The 19,829-nt window shown below is 44.6% G+C and overlaps 1 protein-coding gene across 4 annotated transcripts in view; it reads right to left on the reverse strand.

The window, feature by feature from the left end:
- KIAA0319 (KIAA0319 ortholog) overlaps positions 1-19,829 on the reverse strand; it is a 93,704-nt gene that overhangs the window by 55,716 nt on the left and 18,159 nt on the right. For all 4 annotated transcript variants that reach the window (XM_032799545.2, XM_032799544.2, XM_032799543.2 and 1 more), the window contains exons 2-4: positions 16,554-16,718; positions 2,091-2,866; positions 823-1,018 (exon numbers count right to left, since the gene is read on the reverse strand). In XM_032799545.2, the coding sequence (XP_032655436.1) occupies positions 823-1,018; positions 2,091-2,866; positions 16,554-16,602 (1,021 nt within the window). In that variant the 5' untranslated portion in view covers positions 16,603-16,718. The remainder of the gene's footprint in view (positions 1-822; positions 1,019-2,090; positions 2,867-16,553; positions 16,719-19,829) is intronic.

Here is a 19,829-nt window from a genome sequence, read left to right on the forward strand (position 1 = left end):
TTGCACACTGACATTATCATCGTCATCTCCATAGCAGGTAGGGAGTAAATGTCTATATTGTAAACTAAGCTTGGGCTCTAACTCACATCTGAGTCCAAGCCCCACTGCTGCCCACAAGCAAACCAATCTCACTCAGGTCAGCAGACATAGGGCACTGCTGGGGGGGTGGGTTAGAGCCCAAGTACTGTTGTGGCTTGGGTCCAAGCCTGTCATTTTGCAGCATGGAATGCAGCTCGAGCCACATTCCCGAGTCAGAAGGTCTGAGTAGTGCAGTATGGATGTGATACTCTGGCTGTGAGAGCCGGTTCCAGCAACTGTAAGCCCAGGCTTACAATGCAGTGTGGACCTGAAGTGTGGGCTTGGAAACACAGTCCACAAGTCTGGGTCTCCCAGGACCTGGCTCAGAGTGCAGTGTAGATATACCCAAAGTAAGAAAGTTTTATCAAACGGGGCCAGGCTTGCAGTGAGACGCTAAATTAGCCTGCTCGCCTCTGGAGGCTCATTTCACAACCAGTGCTGCTCAACTGAGAGCGCCTTCTAAGCATTTCCATACTATCCATTGCCAAAGATAAACCAATGAACTCTGGCTTTCACGGTTTTTCTTCATGCAACCTGTGTCACCAACTTAAAGTGCTGATAAGCTATGTTTTGGTATAAAACCTGCACTGCCCCACTGAAGTTGGTAATCAGAAATGACTGGAGCCACTAACATGGCACTCAGTGTCAGCACTGTCTGGGCACCAGAGTAGGGCTATTTGCCTTAGGAGGAGTCGACAGTTCTCATTTTATTTTTAATAGCTCGTCCTTGAAGAAAAAAGTTACCTGCTTTGGCAGCAGTGGTGGGAGATGGGAGCTGCTGTGTGACAGTGGCCTGAGAGATGACAGAACTAGCTGGAAGTGGTGTAATCCCATCTTGTGTCAGACTCCAAGGGGCTGTTGTTGGGATTTGAGTTCTCTCTGCAATAGCTTGGGTAGATTCCAGGTTGTCTGAAGGAGGATTATGGGAAGGCATTAGAACCTATAAGGGAAACAGTAAGGGTACAATTATTATGAATAAATCATTTTTCCTATTCAGAAATACATTATTTATAATGCATAAACTGAGCCCAGCGACGTGTGTCATTGGAATATCCTGAACATGAAGTAAAACCATTACCAATGAAGGCCCGCATTCTCCCATCATATTTTTAAGAAACTGCTTTCAACCTCAACAGGAGTTTCCACATGCAGAATGCAAGGATATGGCTATTAACAAACAGTTTGTCACATTCACTTGTGTCTAGTCTTAAATTAAGACTAAGCTTTTCAGGGTAGGGGGTATGTCCATTTTATGGATAACGATCCTTATCTACTGATAAATACCTGAACACTGACCAACCTTCTAAGGTTAAAAGCAGTGTTTCTGTAACTATGTAACGTCCGTTAATACTTAATATTTATATGGTGCTTTACATATTCAAAGCACTACACAACTACTAATAAATCACCACAACACACCAAGGACATAGGAAAGTATTAGTATACCCATTACACTGACTTATTTTATTGAACAGAAGCCAGGACTTGAAATAACTTGGTCAAGGCCACACACTGACGCAGTGCCACGGCCTGGATTCAGACGCAGGAATTTCTGAGTCCCTACCCTGTGCATACTCCCCTAGACAGCATTGCCTTAGGGCACATTAGAATGCATGTTGCTGTTAAAGGATGATGCATTTTGAAGGCAAGAAAGCCAGAATAGCATACAGACACATTGTAACCCAGATCCAAGTACACAAGTCTGAAAGTTTAAACTGGGATCCCCATACCCAACTATCAGATGCTTTACTCCTTACTGTCTGGTAGCTATCTGAGTGTCTTCCCTTGACCTAAGTTGCATTGCATTGCAATTACGCTAGGCAGGAGAAAGGCTGTTTGTTTGCAAGGAGCACACTCTGTTCTTATACTGTCATGTGACAGCAGTGGTCAATGAAACACTGATTTCCTCTGGGGCTACTATACTAATTTATTTTGATTTGAAAAGGGCCTACAAAGCAGAACATTATGGTGCACACTTCACTACTACTTCTGGGATCTTGAGGCAGCCCTACCTCTTTCCCAAGGTTGTCACTGGCTTGGACAGGTGGCTGTCTAGCTGCTTTGCTTTCAGTGGACTCCACTGAGAATGGTGTCATCTCAGCGAGAGATGGCAGCTTCTCCTTGGTGTGTTCAATAGGAACAGAGTTTGAATGGGACCCACTTTTAATCACGAGATTTTCCAGCCTACTGCCTTCCCTCTGCTTTTCAGCCAAATCCTCATGGTCTTCTTCGGTATCAGCTACTGTAGAGTTGAAGCCATTTTGACTGGCCACCATTAGGCCCCAGTCCATGTAATCCGTGCTCTCCTTCTGTTTGTGCTTGATGCTCAGCTGAAAGGGGTCCTGTTCCAAGTCCCTGTAGTCATCAGTGTATTCAGGTATCTCCTCAAAGCTGTGATCTTTACTCAGCAGAGACAGCTCCTTCAGGTGACTCACTTCCTCAGAGGGCTCACTCTGTAATCCCGCAGAGTGAGCCATATTTGGCAGCACCTGTCCATACCCTAGCAATGCACCTGGCCTCTGAGAAGGCCTAAGTACAAACGTAAGGTAAGACTTCACTGTTTCAATTTTCTTGGGTTCACAATTTACTTTATGCTGGCAGTTCACAATGTAGCAGCGCCGTTCAAACATCCAGGATAAGTCACAACCCGAAAGATCGCAGCAAGCCGCTATGCAGTCTGACATCGACATGGCATGGGGAACTCTCATAATTTTAGTGGTGTCTAAATTAGGAGATATCACTGCGTCCGAGTACTTGGCTCCTTCCGTGCACTGCTCACAGAAATACCCTGAAACAACATACACTGACATTAGGCAGAGAACTACAATCACACAGCTGTATAAGTTGCCATCATGCCTTGAGGGACTTTTCATACAAGGGCAAAAATGTAAACCATATTAAGATTAACTATAAATCCTTTCACCATGCACTAATTTTACCATCATTTTTCTTACAGGGTTTGCTAATTCTTGAAGATGTGTGTGCATTAAGAGTAATATTTTACACTCAGGTAGCATTTCTCATCCAGTGGTCTCAAAGCTTCTTACAAAGTATCTCTTATTCCATTTTACAAATACAGATGCTGAGGCAAAGAAGTTACATGACTCACCGAACATCCTACAGCAAGCTAGTAGCAGAGCAGGGAACATAAGAACCCTGATGGCACAACATACATGTTGTGACACTAGTAGACCAGATGCCAGCTTTTGCCAAGGCTGCAGTCGTTGGCTGAGCACTGACACAGTCAGAGCTGGAAATGAGACCAGCTCACATGTATGTTAATATTGTTTAAGACAGGTGTTAGACTTGTAAGATGTGTTCAGTCTTTAGGCAATATAAAATGCTTGTAAGTTGCTGTGTGCATAATTTTACTTGTAATGTCTGTATCCCATGCTATAAGGTAGTATGTAACTTTTGCTTTATAACTGTAAAAATGCCTGCTCTGAACTTGTGAACCCAAGCAGGAGGAGTGGTTCACCTGCCCATCAAGGACGATTATCAAAACTAAGTGGGCCATTGTGAAACATCACCATACAAAGACTGGGTTAATAGCCCTCTCACACCTGGGAAGGTGCGTGCAAGGAAGCTCTCCCATTAGCTTGAATTCTGGCATGAAAATGCTTCATCCTTTTGCTGTTTGGACTCTCAAGGACTGGAGTTAGGAAACTAAAGCAGGGATCCCCAGGGTCAACCTACATGAGCCCTGAAAGGCATTCAGTGCTGACAGATTAAAACAACTCCTCCTCCTGGGAGAATTCTGCACCAAAGAATTAAAAATTCTGTACACAATATTTTAGAATTCTGCATATTTTATTTGCCAATATAATCATGCCACTTTCAATTTTGGTAATTTATTTCCAAATACCTGTCAGCAATATGTCTGTAACAATATAGATGACCAAAAAAGATTCTAGAAATGTTTTTTTTGACAAATAGATTCCTTATTAGGCATATTAATAAAGAATTTGTAGTTTAAATGAATTATTACTCAAATACAGAAACATATTTCAAGCATCCCTCAGAAGCAGTGGAAAAGCTTGGGGGAGTCAGAGGAGCTGAAGGAAATAGAAGTAATTGGTGAGCAGGAGCAAACCCGGAGGGTTGTTGAGTGTGAGGAGAACTATGGAACACGGGGAAGGAGGATGCAGGGACAATTGGGGATGGGGGCAGATGTGCCTGATTGAATGGGAGAGGCTAGGGGNTGGGGGGGGGAGGGGAAGGAGAAATTATTAGGGAGTCTGGGAGCCTCACCTGTGTAGACCCTGGCTGACCCCTAGCCTCTCCCATTCAATCAGGCACATCTGCCCCCATCCCCAATTGTCCCTGCATCCTCCTTCCCCTGTTTCCATGTGTCCCTGAACCCCTACTCAGCTGCCTCTCTCTCCCCGACCACCATGCTTTCCTGCATCCCCACTCAGCCACCCCCTCCACCCCATTCCCGTGTCCCTGCACCCCCAATCAACCACTCCTTCTCCTCCATCCCCATGTGTCCCTGCTCCCCCACTCAGCCACCCTTCCTCCCCCCGAGTAGCAAGATAGACTGAAGTGCCCAAGAAAACTGTGACTCCATTGTAAGACTGTTAGAGTGCTTCAGGAGTTCACATTTGTCACTTGGTTCGTGAAATATAATTAGAGAACATACAACTAGTTTGGGGTGTCTTCCCTGCTTTTGACAGTCTGTCCTGAGGTTGGCAGTCACCCAGGCATGGTCCTGCACCATTCCAGCCAGCGTGACACATACTTTTTGAATTTGATTTTAAAAAGTAACACACACATTTTCATTCTGGTAAGAAAAAAGGAAAGCACCACATATGTCAGATGTTAGTCACATCACTTAATGAACCACATGATGGTGCTCAGATACCAAGGTGATGGGCATGGTACAAAAACCTGGATGGAATCTAATCTAACTCCTAGTCCTCTGCTTTAATCATTAGCTCCTGCTTCCTCCCAGGAGCTTGCTCCTTCCAACACAACATTTCTTTACTACTGTTTATTTATTGCAGTGACGTATGACATCATAGTTATTTCCATAAAAAGAGACTATTAGGTCATGAATGCAGGATTATGACATCACTGTAGGATGTGGAGGGGTGGAATTTTCAATCGAGCACAAATACAGACAATACTTAGGTCAGTCAATTACTTTTTGTAAAAGAAATTATGTTCCAAGTTTGCTCTAGTGTAAAACAAATTCCTCTTCAGATTTGATTATTTGTGTATATAGTCTCCTCAAAAATCCAGTTGCTATGTAAAAATGGCACATTCTTATTAACATGGTTTTGAGTCAGATTTCCTGACTTAACTGATGAAACCAGGATGTTACTGTTAGTGCTGCAGAACACAATTTTGGAAGAGTGAGCTGGATTTTACTCTGCATCATGCATCGACAAAAGCGTCAGCTGAGTTCTGATGACAGTATCTTTATCACTGGTGATGGTAAAAGAGGCAGAAAGAAAACAACCAGGGATCTGACATTCAAGCCAGGAGTGGCACCAGGGTTTCTGGTGCCCTAAGCAGAATTCGGGGGCAAGACAGGCATTTTGCACACTCCCTACAGGGCACGCGGGAGCTTCTGGTTGTGCTCCTGTCGCACTGCCGAAGAAGGACCCTCCACCAAAATGCCGCAGGCGACAGCAGCAGTCATTGCCAAAATCTCAGCGGTAGCTCAATTGCCTGCCACTGTTGTCCATGGCACGTCGGCAGAGGATCCTTCTTCGGCGGCGCAACAGGAGCGGAATCCATGGGGACCGTACAAAATGCCGCCCCCCGAATCTTGGAGGTTTAGGCGATTGCCTAGAGTCGCCTAATGGAAGCACCAGCCCTGATTCAAGCTAAGGATCAAATCCTACTCTGCTGTACTAGTGAACAAACAAGTATAAGTATGGTATCCCCAGTCAGCACTGGCTCTTGGGCAGACAGACCACTGCTCAACTGTTACTTTTGAAAACTATGGTCTATATTTTTATAAGTGAACTTCATGCTGATGCAACGTGATGTATTGACATTCCGACAGATTGAAGTCCTTCATTTACCCACAGCATAGGTACAGCATGGATCAGTTTTACCTGTCAAAATATAGTTCAATGTCCATGCTCTACCCAGCCCTGGGCCTCTCTGAGGGCAGTAGTTGTTTCAGATCAGTGATTCTCAATCTTTTTCATATTGTCTCTCCATGTCACGAAAGCAGAAGTTTCAGGACCCCTTCTAATTCATTCAGAAAGGAAGAGTAGCAACGACCCTCCTGGACCTGTTCATAGCCCCAGGTTGAACACCTATGTTTTAGAGCTTTTACGATTTCCCCTACACAAGCAGGCATTCACCCGGTTATGTCTAAGCATTACAGCACAGGTAAGTAGCTTGATTTTCAGACGTGCCGAGTACTCCCAAGCTCCCGCAAATGTCAAATCTGGCCAACCTCCCCCCTCCCCCTCCAAAAAAAAGTGTCAAATCTGACCATTGAAAAGTCAGCTCAAGAAGTTCAGTGGGGCTCAGCATTGAGCAACACGCATCACCGAGGGAAGCTCTATACTTAAAAAGATGCAACAGTTCAGTTGTGCCACTATAGCACTACAGTGAAGACGCTTCTCCCATCAGTAGAGTTAGCCCACCTCCACATGAGACGCTAGCCATATTAATGGCAGAAGCCCTCTGGTTGACATAGTGCTGTCTATGCTAGGGGTTAGGTCAGTAGAACTGTGTTGCTCAGGGGTGTGAATTTTTCACACCCCTGAGCGACACAGTTATACCCATGTAAGTTTATAGTGTAGACCTGGCCTGAATGTCTTGGAAAGTCAACAGCTGCCCTTCCGTATGGATGCACGAGAGCAGATTTTTCAAGAGATGCAGTGATATGCATCACTCCCGACAAGGAACAATTGAGCCTACTGTGCCTAAGCCAAAGCCCCATGAAGTCAATGGAAGCTTTTCCACCAGCTTCAGTGGGAGCACCAACTGGCCCACTGTAGAGTCTGAAGCAGTAACTGGGCACAATTGGATGATGCAAGGATGAAGTTTCAGCCTCAGCACTATATTCTTGGTTGGTTGGTTTCAGCTGGGATATGAAAGCCCTGCTTTCAAAGGCAACTCAGTCTGATCTCCAGTTTTCCCATCTGCACTCCACAGTGGTCCCAAGTGAGAGAATTTTGATGTCTGTCTGTCCGATTTGTAAGAACCTTGCTGAAAAATTAAGTACTTAGATGGTCAAGTTTTAACACTTGGGCCTGCAAAACTGTGACCTCAGTTGACAGCAGGTATAAAATTAAGCAGTTTTTAAAAACTGTGCCTACAGTCAGTTGTGGTCAGAAAGTAATATGCCATTCCATTCTGGAAAGAGACTGTGCAAAAATAGCATCATGCAGTTCCACATGTATAGTGCCTGAATGACTTGCAGATCATGTGTGCTTAGTTTACAGTTAAAAAGATGTTTTTCCTAATTTGCCAGCGCTGCAGAGTCATGCTGTGAGCTTTCTGGTTCATGCAGCATCACCAGCAGTAAAGGTTCTGTAGGCCAAATACATCTACATCTGTGCTACCTTATAACTACAGCAAGCTTGCACAGGCATAACTGAGGACATAACTTGGAGATAATGGAGTTGCACAAGTGGCCCTATCACAGATGTTAATAATTCTGCTGATAATGTGTAAACCAGAAAAGAATAATCTCACACTCCCAGAGCTGTTTTGGGCTAACTTTAGGACAAATTAATAAAGACAATTTTCCCCCCACTAAAGTCAGCAGACTTAGCTCTTCATACATGTGCAGGGAGCAGATCTGTTGAGTAAAAAGGCACCATTTTTACAGTCACTTTGTAGAGTAAAGTTATTCTTTATAAGGAATCCCCCAAATCCCTCTTTGAGCTGCAAGGTTCCCCTGCTCCACACATTTCCTGCTTTACTTCTCTACCCTCACTGCCTGAAATCATAACAACGATCTTTCTACCTGAGCAGCATGGGACAGCATGCTTGAACTGGGCAGAAGGATTCCAGCAAAAACTAACTGAGGCTTCCTATTCTTTCACTGTCAGGTTTCATAGGCCAACTGAGGCATAAATGGCATGGAGATTGTGGTAATTTACTAGGCACCAAATTGTGTGTGGCTTGGTGATTATACGGTAATATACTGGAGGTTATCAGGGTTGTTTATAGGGCAGATGGAAGCTCTTGCATGATTACGATGACAGTGCACATGGACTGGTTTGGTCATTGGGTCTAACAGTAAGCTGTGCAGCAGGAGGATTTTCAGTATTTTAAGTGAGAAATATCAGATGGAATTAATCCAGCCGTTAAGGACTGCAAAGGGGAACCACTGATAAGGAAGAGCAGGTCAATTTTAACCCCCGTCCCTTTAAGAAACTGATTTGATGTCAAGCTGATGCTCCGAGATTCCCCCCATCCCACTTATTCCCTCTCCAGCATTCTTGCCCCTGGCCTCACCATAGCCAGTCAGAATTGGCTGTGGAAGAGGAGATCTTAGGGCCCAGGGAACAAATCAAAACAGTCCCATCTCCTGAAGACTGAGCATACACACACACATACAGCGCTCCTGGCTCCTGCCATTGTGGGAAATGTGGGACAGACTCAAAGCCCAAGCATGGCCATGCTGCCACTACTCAGCCAGGCTAGCCTTAGATTTTAAAGTTGTAGGCAGGAATTCTGCTAATGCCGAAGAAAAACAAGCTGAAACTGCAAACAGGTATTTCTAACTGAGGGGCTGTTTCCAGCCATTTATAGCATAGCTAGTTTTCAATCTCCAGGCTTGCTGGAGTCACAAATTCAGATCCTCAAAGGAATGACTCAGCTCTTCATCCTTCCAAGGTAGACAAATTGACTTCTGTGTAGTTTTCTACATGAGCATCTATTGAAATAGACCTTAACTGAGGTCACATGGGCACAATCTACATGAACATGGAAGATCCAGTGTTAGTTTTCATAAGGATAGGGTAAGGTGGGGTCTGCCCCAGTATCCTGGGCCAAAATCTCCTCTCCCCACACCACTGTGCTGTGGGCTGGCTGGCTTCCACATCCAGAGGTGGCTGCATTTTAGTGGTGTTATGTGTACATTTATATTGGTCAGAGCTTTGGACGCCTTTGAGAGAAAAGATGCAATAGAAGTGCAAAATATTGTATTTTGCTATCCTTCTCCAGCATCATAAAGGGCTGAGACACTTTTGATGAGATTCTGGAAACAAATTAAAAAAAAAATAGCTGTCTTCCAAGATGAGAACTTTAATTCCAACTTTCAAGCCAGAGCCAATTTTCACAGCTGAGTTATAAGCCTCTAAAGAACAGGATTTATAACATAAATGCTGACAAAGGCTTAACTCCGGCAGCCTTAGCAGGGACCTATAAAAAAAAAAATCACTATCCTCAAAACCAGAGAAGCCAAATTATCCAGAAGTTCATCAAAATCTAAAGTGGCACTGCATGAGTTTCTGAGGGGATGGCGTACACCTCTGTACATAAGGAATATGATTTCATTCTCTCCCCGCAGCCTGCTTTCATCTTATTTAGAGCCTTCCCCTCCCTGAAATCTTGTAAGCTTTTATACAGAGATACTTCAGGGAAAGCAGAAGGCCTGTTTCTTGCTTCAGAGACCATTCTAATTGCAGATTAAACACTGGAGGAGGGGAAGAGCAAATAGAGAAAAATGCTAAAATTATATAAAAGCAAATCGTTGACGCGTGGACAAAACCAAGAGCATTGCAATTAGATTTACAAACAATGGGCTGCAAAGCTTTTACAGTAATTAGAGCTGCAGTCTGCAGGATGTTTACAATTCTGTTATAGGGCCCAAGATCAGCTGCTGAGCCTCTCTAATTGGTTCACTGATCCTGATGGTTCATCTTCATTTCACAGGTTGCCAGGATCCCTGTTTGTTGCTGATAAATCAAGAAGAATTGGTGGGCAGAGTAGACTGATTTGATTTCTCCCCACTTGGTGGGATTTCTCTCTTGACCATTTGGTGGGAATCTTTCCCTGCAGCTGTGCTCTGAGAAGGAAAAGGCTATTTACCTGCCTCATCCCCTGTATCCCTATGTAATATTGGGCAGGATTTTGGGAGACATAGGTCCAGTTCTCTGCTCTGCTACTGATTTTTTGTACGACCCTGGGTAAATCACTCACTCTCTTTGCTTTGATTTCTCAGCTGTAAAATTGGGGATAAGGGTACTTCCCTAACTCACAGAGTGTTGTGAAGGTAACTACATTACAGATTGTGAGATGCTCAGATAACAGGGACCACATCAATACCTTAAATAGATATTTTTTTTTGAATGGTGAGTAATTCATTCAATTTGAAATATACTTAAAATATGTCCATATGGTAGGTGCTGTACAAAGCCCATAGACAAAGACAGTCCCTCCCTGAAATCCTATAGCCTAAAAAGACTGATGCTGGAGAGACAGGACTCACCATGAAATTCAGAGGAGGAAATAGCTTCACGTGCAGTTCTGTTCTGAAAAGTGACTCTAAAAAGGGATTGTGGTGTTCAGGTTTTATTAAACACCAAACTCAAACAAGTAAAAAGTTGGTCTGGCCTGAAAGTCAAGCTGGGTTCTTTTCTTCTCCAGACATCATCAAACTCTTAAATTGTTGCTTTTGGGTTAAATTATACTGGCTGTTATGCTGAACAATCCCACTATTTGAAAATTATGCCTTCAGTGACACTTGTGAAACCTCACTGCAGTCAGCAGGCCTGCACAGCTGTACCTCACTGGAACTGGTGAGTAAACAATTCTGTTGATGATCTCAAGAAGGAATAAACTCTAGGCCCTTCTCAATAAGCTATGTTGACTCCACAATGCTAACAGCTATAAAAATAGACTTTACTCACTAGAGTCAGCAGCTATGACTTTGCGCAAATGAAGAAAGGAAACGAGTTGCAGAGGAAAGTGCCATATTTACAAAATAATTGATCAGCAGAGAATGACACATTTTGTTTAAGGTGTTGCTAACTCTCAGGATATTATTGTGACTCTTGGCATATTTGGAGTTTGTCTTAAAGCCCCAGCTCCTGGAATCATGTGTTTCATGAAAATCCTGTCTTTCATTTAAAAAACAAAGTTTCTAGGCTCTGCAGTTGTGAAGAAAAGTTTTAAAAACATGACCCTAATGTGTCAAAAATCAGAAAGCACATCAAAAGAAACTAGATTTTTAGTCTCATTGTGATATTTTGGGGTTTGACTCACGATTTTCGAGCACATAAGGTTGGTAATAGTGTACTGAGAACTCACAGCTTGTAGGAATCTCAGGAGAAGTGTGTTATTAAACAGAGAAATGGGAATGGCACCTTTGTAAATGGCATTGAGAGGTTGCTTTATGCACACAGGGCTGCATTCCCCAGAGCAAGGAGATGGGAGTTCTACAACACCTGTAATTGTGACTATCTTTGTTATAAAGGCTAATCTCAGAACAAAGTAGCACAGCGTGAAAATGCAATAGCTGAATATTGCGAGTCAGACATGATGGCACCTCTGAGCTTTATTACGCCAGTGGAAATGAATTGCAATAGAATGATTTTATAAGATCACTGTGATGCCAGGTTGGAGTACGTCTCTGCAAGTGTGCCATACTGAATTTAATCCAATATATTACACTGTCAACTAAACAGTTGTGTCTATGATGGTAACCAATGCATGCTGTCTTTATCAATGAGAGAGCTGTACATTCCCTGCTTTAGTTCAGTTGGAATGGCATTTTATAGTTATGAGATATAAATAAATATAAAATCAATTTTGGAATGCATTAGCACAACCACTCCTGATAGCATGGCCAGAATAATTTAGACCTCATTCAACACAAAATGATTTTATCAATTAATGGATTTATATCAGTGGCAATAGACTCCATCAGTGTTTCTCAAACTTGGGACGCTGCTTGTGTAGGGAAAGCCCCTGGCAGGCCGGGCTGGTTTGTGTACCTGCCGCGTCCACAGGTCCGGCCGATCACGGCTCTCATTGCTTCAGGCCAATGGGAGCTGCTGAAAGCGGTGGCCAGTACGTCCCTCGGCCCACGCCACTTTCAGCAGCTCCCATTGGCCTAGAGCAGTGGAAGCCGTGATCAGCCGGATCTGTGGACGCAGCAGGTACACAAACCAGCCTGGCCTGCCCGAGGCTTTCCCTACACAAGCAGCGTCCCAAGTTTGGGAAACATTGGACTACATTATAAGAGACTCATACACACTTAAGGCCTTGTCTATGCTACAGTTTTGTCAACAAAAGTCAGCTTTCAACAACAAAACAGTGGAGGTGAACACACTGAAATGCTCCTCCCACCAATGTAACTCCCCTTTATTGCTGACATTATAAAACCACCTTTACAAGAAGCGTAAGACTTATGTCTGTAGACACTGCGTTCCTTATACTGGTGATCATTCTTGTCTATTTCATGGATCCCAGCAAGAAAGCTGGCTTCTGGCTCCCAGCCAGGCCTCTGCTCCCGGCTTGGGCTCCCCACTGGGAGCCCTGCTGCCCACCAGGATGCTGACTCCCCACTGGAAGCATGGCAGCCAACTGGACTTCAGGTGCAGATCATCCCCCCCGGAGGCAAGATCAAAGCTTGGATGGGAGTGGGGAGGCGAGAACTCTCTGCGGGAGGGAGATGGGCTCCCGGTGGAGAACTGCACGGAGCTGAGAGCCCTGGCCCTCAATCCCCCACACTGTCCCTCTTCAGTCGGTGGAAGTGCTCCTAGCGAGAATGAGCACCACTGACAGGAGGAGGGTACTGTGAACATCAGCCACCACAGTAATTAATGCCGTGGCTGTAAGTCATAGAATCATAGAAGATTAGGCTTTGAAGAGACCTCAGGAGGTCATCTAGTCCAACCCACTGCTCAAAGTAGGACCAACACCAACTAAATCATCCCAGCCAGGGCTTTGTCAAGCCTGACCTTAAAAACTTCTAAGGATGGAGATTCGACCACCTCCCTAGGTAACCCATTCCAGTGCTTCACTGCCCTCCTAGTGAAATAGTGTTTCCTAATATCCAACCGAGACCTCCCCCATTGCAACTTGAGACCATTGCTCCTTGTTCTGTCATCCGCGAACACTGAGAACAGCCGAGCTCCATCCTCTTTGGAACCCCCCTTCAGGTAGTTGCAGGCGGCTATCAAATCCTCCCCCAACCTCATATCTTCTGCAGACTAAACAAGCCCAGTTTCCTCAGCCTCTCCTCATAAATCATGTGCCACAGACCCCTGATCATTTTCATTGCCCTCTGCTGGACTCTCTCCAATTTGTCCACATCCTTTCTTAGTGGGTGGCCCAAAACTGGATGCAATACTCCAGATATGGCCTCACCAGTGCCAAATAGAGGGGAATAATCACTTTCCTCCATCTGCTGGCAATGTTCCTACTAATGGAGCCCAATATGTGGTTAGCCTTCTTGGCAACAAGGACACACACACATCAGTTTGAGATTGTAGTGTAGACATGCCTTAGTGAGATTCAAGGAGAAATTATAAGTTGCAACAAGAGTTTCATGAGGTCAGTTGACCCACGCATGGGAGGTGCTGAGTGTCAAAGACATGATACATAGCAGTGATAGTAAGACACCAATATTCATTGCCACACTTGGGTCAAAGTTCATCACATGAGTCAGTATCACATAAGTGTGTACATAAGGTCACACAGCAGAGGTCAGTACCCACTGGCCTCAGTGTCTGCTGTTATATGTTCCCTTTACAAAAACCAAAAATGCTCTCAGTGAAAAACAGCCATGCCAATCTAATTCAGACAACTAATAAAAAACACAAATAGAATCATCCAGTGTACAGGTCAGGGTAGCTCATCTCAAAGCCTTTGACAAAGGAGGGGACTGGTTTTTAGCACCTTCCAATAACTACTATTCTCTCTCAAGCACACTGCATCAAGCCCTTATCATGCAAAGTCAAGTGAGCTAGTGAAAGAGTCAGCTCAAATAGCCCTGGAAGACTTAACAAATCCATGCTCAGGACTGTTAGGAAAATGCAACATACCTCACAGTTCTTTAGAAGGATCACTAGTTCAGAGAATCAGAGATAGAAAAGCTAAAAATTTTAGCACAAAAATCTAACAAGCTTCTTGAGCCACAGACAATTCGCTTTGAAGGAATTACAAAAGGTTATGTCACTGTCACAGTGAGTGAGCATACATTGACTTGTTACAATGAGCATCTCCTGGAAGATGCTGAACACCTTCCAATTCAGTTCGGGAGTACGGCATGTCACAGAACCACACCCTTACTGAACTGTCTTGGCAGTGCACTGAAAGGGTTAGTGTCTCTGACTTTTCTGCCAAAGTTAATGGAAGTGTGCAGAGGAGGGAAGGCACACAAACAACATTCGTTAACTCCTAATTTACTGTTCAGAACTATTGCCTCAGGGACAGAGAGAAGTCCGGAATACATACCTTATGATGTGAGAGATAAGTAACAGGTTTGCTTTGGAAAAATAATTGAGACAGGGTAACAAGATATAATTAATGAACAAGTCTTTTTAGATATCATGAAAGACTTTTTAGCCTAGTAATAACTAACTAAAACCATTACTATACACTCCTATAATTTGGTAACACTCTTAATGAGTCAAATTCATTATTCCTTACACACAATAAGCTCCCACTGAAATTTTCTTCACCAAAGAATACCAGTGTGGGCCACATATTAGGATGTCAAATATGGTTAAATAGTATATGAATAGACACATGCATCCACTGTTTACTATACAAAAACAGGCACATCTTCCCCTCAACGGACATACGGTACGACTGTTGCACAGTGTTCTAGAGGATGGTTCTAGACTCACCACCAAAATATCCTAGAGTTAATGCCATCTCATTCCCAAATTCAGCAGTTTTATTAAAACTAGGCATACTAGTAAGAATCTCCCCTATTAACCAGCTAATCCTGCTTGCATCTCAAAAGACTTGCTGGAGTCCAAATAATTCTTCTATTAATTTATTGAATTCCAATAATGTAGATTCTTCCAGTATTCCCACAATTCCAAAAACTGTTAGCTCTCTGGCAAAATAAAGACCTTATATGTACATTTGACCTTTATTCTGTAGTGTCTGTGCTAACACTGCCAACATTAGAGATAAAATGATGGATGATAAAGAGGTAGTATTGAGTATCAGAGGGGTAGCCGTGTTAGTCTGGATCTGTAAAAGCAGCAGAGAATCCTGTGGCACCTTATAAACTAACAGACGTTTTGGAGCGTGAGCTTTCGTGAGTGAATACCCACTTCTTCAGACGCAGGTAGTGGAAATTTCCAGGGGTAGGTATATATATGCTAGCAAGCAAGCTACGAGGTTAGTTCAATCAGGGAGGATGGGCCCTGTCTAGCATAAGAGGTGTGAAAACCAAGGGAGGAAGAAACTGGTTCTGTAATGAAGGGCCATTCACAGTCTTTGTTTAGTCCCAGAGGCTGATGGGTGTCAAATTTGCAGATGAACTGAACTCAGCAGTTTCCTCTTGAAGTCTGGTCCTGAATTCTTTTTGCTGCAAGGATGGCCCACCTTAAAGTCCATAGGTGCTGAGCTCAAGTTCTCTGCAATTTGACACCATCAGCTCTGGCTAAACAAAAGACTGTGATGGCTTGCCATTATAGAACCAGTTTCCTCCCTTGGTTTTCACACCTCTACTGCTAGAACAGGGCCCCATCCTCCCTGATTGAACTAACCTCGTTATCTCTAGCTTGCTTGCTAGGATATATATACCTACCCCTGGAAATTTCCAGTACCTACGTCTGACGAAGTGGGTATTCACTCATGAAAGCTCACGCACCAAAATGTCTGTTAGTCTATAAGGTGCCACAGGATTCTCTGCTGCTTTTACAGGTAGTATTGAGAATCTCTATTGCTTTTTGTCTGTTTGCTTATAGCTTAAAAAAAAAGTCACCAGTGGTGGTTGGGGGTGGGAGAGAATTGGTAGCATTTCCCTAAACTGTGTCTTTATGAAAAGAAATTCTATTTACCTGAAAAAAATGCATTTTTATTTTCCATCCACCAGTGGCTTGATCAGGCCTCAGCTCTGATGCCTGAAAGCATTCATCCTTCAAAATGTTGTGCACCTGTGAGGACCTACTCCATCTAAAGAAGAGGTGTGGTCATTGCTTCTTCTCTACCACAGTGCTGTTGGAGCATATGGCCCTGCCCAGACCTAGATATGCCTCTTATAGTGCTCCGTTCCCTTTGCATGCCCCAGCATGTGTACTTAATTATGGCTGACCCAGAATAGATAGGGAAGGGTTTCTTGGAACCTTTCATCCACCCTCACCTGCAGCCTATCTGTAGTGGCCAGAAATCAGTTTTGAACAGTCTCTGTATATAGTCCCCTTTCTGCTATCAGATATAGAATTGTTATGTCACCAGAACTCTTCTTAGTGAGGAACAGCAACAGTCTCCTTTCCTCAGCCTATTCTTATTACAAAAATCAGTAACGTTTGCTTCATTCACTGTGCACGATTCAGACATTAACACAAGAAGTAAACTCCTACCTGTTATTGCCCACAGCAACAAGAACAGAGTGCTGAGCTCAAATGCCATTCTACACCAGGCAGGCAGTGACAACCAGGCTTCTGGCCAGCTGTTTGGAGATGATATGTCACCTTAGTGTAGGTTTCCTCTAATACTGTTTAGTACCCAGCAGGAGCCTTGAAGGGCTGTAACAGACAGCAGAGGAAGAAATAGGTCAGACATTAGCATTTTAGACTGTCACAGCACAAGCAGAGAGGATAAATGTAGGCTTCACAATTACTTCCCCAGCTTCTGCGTGATGGATGAAATAGGAGATTGGGCAAAATGAAGAATAAATTACTTACCTGTAACTGTTGTGCTTTGAAGGTACAGAAATAGCCTACACTCTTGGGTTCCTGTATCCACAAAACACCAGTAACACCTCTATGCACTTATTGAACAAAAGGAGTTTATTTCTGCTTAAGTGGAAAGTGAAATGCAACCTTCACTGTGGAGCCATTAAAAATACCTTCAATATTAAAATTCCAGGCTTCAAAAGATAAGTCTGTTAACTTATGGGACTTCTTGTGTGAGTAAGGCAAACAAGGGCCTCTTTGAGATTTTCAGGAAGACGACCTTTCTTCTCAGGACTGTCAAAGTTCCTCCAGGAAGCCCGAGCAACTAACATATGGGCTTAATGGGGAAGAACTAATTCCAGCATTCCATTTGAGAAGGAAAAACAAGTTTTATTTAGCTACAATCTACTATGCATACAAAGGATACGGAGGCATACCCCATAAGGGAAGGAAGCTGAACCTTTCGCTTAGGTATAGCCCTTTCAGTACAGAGAATCACAGGTAGTTTCCTTTAGTAGTCAGTGAATCGCTGGAGTTTGTTACCTTTACAAGCAGGACCGGTGCTAGGGTTTCTGGCGCCCTAGGCGCCGGGACATTTCGCCACCCCGCGCGCGGGTCTCGCGGCTCCCTGACCCCGGGGGGCGGGGAGGGTGCCCTGGGGTGCCGGGTCGCGGCGGCGGCTCCCTGACCCCGGGGGGGGCGGGGGCGCCTGGGCGCGTGGCGCCCCTGACCGGGGTGGCGCACCTGGCTGCCGGGCGCGTGGTGGCTCCCTGACCCCGGGAGGGGGGGGGGGACGCCCTGGGCTGACGGATGCGGCGGCGGCCCTACCCCGGGGGGGCGCCCTGACCGACCGGGGGCGGTGGGACGCCCTGGGCTGCCGATGCGGCGGTAACATCGCATGACCCCGGGACGGGGCGCCCTGGCTGCGGGTTGCCGCGGCAGCTCCCTGGACCCCGAGGGGGGGGGCGCCCCTGGGCTGCGGCGGCGCTCACTGAACCTGGAGGGGGGCGCGCCCTGGGCTGCGGCAGCGGCTCCCGGGGGGGCGCCCTGGGGCTGCTGGGGCGCGGCGGCGGCTCCCCTGACCCCGGGGGGGTGCGCCCTGGGACTGCGCGGCTGCGCACTGACCCCGTGGACACCTTGGCTGCCGGCTTGCAGGCAGCTGCTGCGCCAGGCAGCAGCTCACCCCCTCCACAGCAGCCTAAATGTGCTGCAAGCTAGCCATTTAATGAAATTGGGGGGCTGCACCACTTTTGGCAACGGCCCAAAGTTCGTGGCGGCCCGAGGCGACACCGTCCTGAGCAGAATAGAATGGCTTTGCCTGACCCGGGGGACACCTTGGGCTGCCGGCTGCAGGCAGCTGCTGCCGCCGGCAGCTCAGCCCCTCCAGCAGCAGCAGCTGCAACCATTTAAAAAATTTGGGGGGGTGCCACTTTTTGGCACCCCCAAATCTTGGCGCCCTAGGCAACCGCCTAGTTGGCCTAAATGGTTGCACCGGCCCTGTTTACAAGTCAGTCACTAAGCTGGTTACTGATGTGACCCTACAACTTGGCCTTATATATGGCAAGTGACTGACCTGATACAAAAGAAGGAGAAATACAGGAAGAAGAGACTGTTTTGATATGATTCTTTTACACAGGCTGATCTAAACATGGTAGATATTGAAACCGCTCCAGATTCCAGCTGGACTTCATCTGCTCCACATAGAATCCAAGTGGCCATGCAGCACCAATTCATTAGGAAAGAAAGAATCTCCAAGGTCCCTACAAACTATCTGCAGTTTTGGAGAAGGGGAAGGTTAAAGCAGAAAAACATTTTGCTGAGAATCTCAAGTCCCAAATGTGAAAAGCAGTGAATATGGCAAGCTGCCTGCAAAACTGTGGAAGGTTATTCACTTTTCAGAAGCCCAACACTCATTTTAAAATATTATTTGGCATTTATAAGCCTAATTCTACCAAACAAGCAATAAAATTCCTTTTTGAGAGACGTCCTATTACAGAGAATCCATGGCACCAAGCATGGAAACCGTTATCCTGATTTATTCAACTGATACAAAACCAAGGAAAGAACAACTATCCGTCACAAAACAACACTACTTTATGCTTAAGAGTGTTTTGATATTTGCAATTACAACTCCCCCTCCAAAAGAAATTCCTAGAAACAGGATGAAAATGTATTAATCCACTTTTTCTTCCCACTCTGACCATCCTTTGGTAAGCATCAACTATTAAACAAGAAAAATCTTTATTTTAATCTAGGACTGCAAAAGCTTGTGCAAAGCTGGGGTGTGTTTTTGTAATTATTCAAATAAACTAAATTCAACCCAGCTGTAGTTCCACATAGGGCAATGAAGTTACATTAGGAATTAATCTGGTCCAGCATGCTTAACTGAGAAAGAAAATAATGATACTTTGTTCTTAAGCAGCACCTTTTTCCAAAGGATCTCCAAACACTTACAAGCATTAGTTCATTTTCATAAGATATCTGTAAGCTAAGCAATTATTATTTAATCCATTTTACATTTTAGGAGCTAGGGATAGCAATTTCTATTATTAAAATTGCCAACCATTTCTCATTATAACCCCAAAGTTCAACTACTTATAACTTTGTCAAATTTTAACTACTGGGACTGAAACTTTCCATGTTTGGTCTCTGTTTCAGGTTTAAATTCCTTGGGATGTTTCAGCTGTTTTTGAGAATAACATTAGGGAAAAACAAGAAGTTTTGCCAACCTTAACAATTTTTCCAACTTAAAAAATCCCCAGCACCTTGGGGTTTGAAACAGAAATTTGCAATTTGGCAAAGGGATAGGTTCCTAGAGTCAGAAAGATCTTTTTCTGTGCCATTAAAAATCCATCCAAAACTGGACAAGTCATGAGCCACAGAAAACTGCCATTTGTGCATGTGCAGTAGAATTTATTAGGAGCTTGATCCTAAAAATCTAACCTCTGGGTATGCTCTCCA

This window comes from Chelonoidis abingdonii, chromosome 2 (assembly GCF_003597395.2).
Source record: "Chelonoidis abingdonii isolate Lonesome George chromosome 2, CheloAbing_2.0, whole genome shotgun sequence".
Taxonomy (NCBI): domain Eukaryota; kingdom Metazoa; phylum Chordata; order Testudines; family Testudinidae; genus Chelonoidis; species Chelonoidis abingdonii.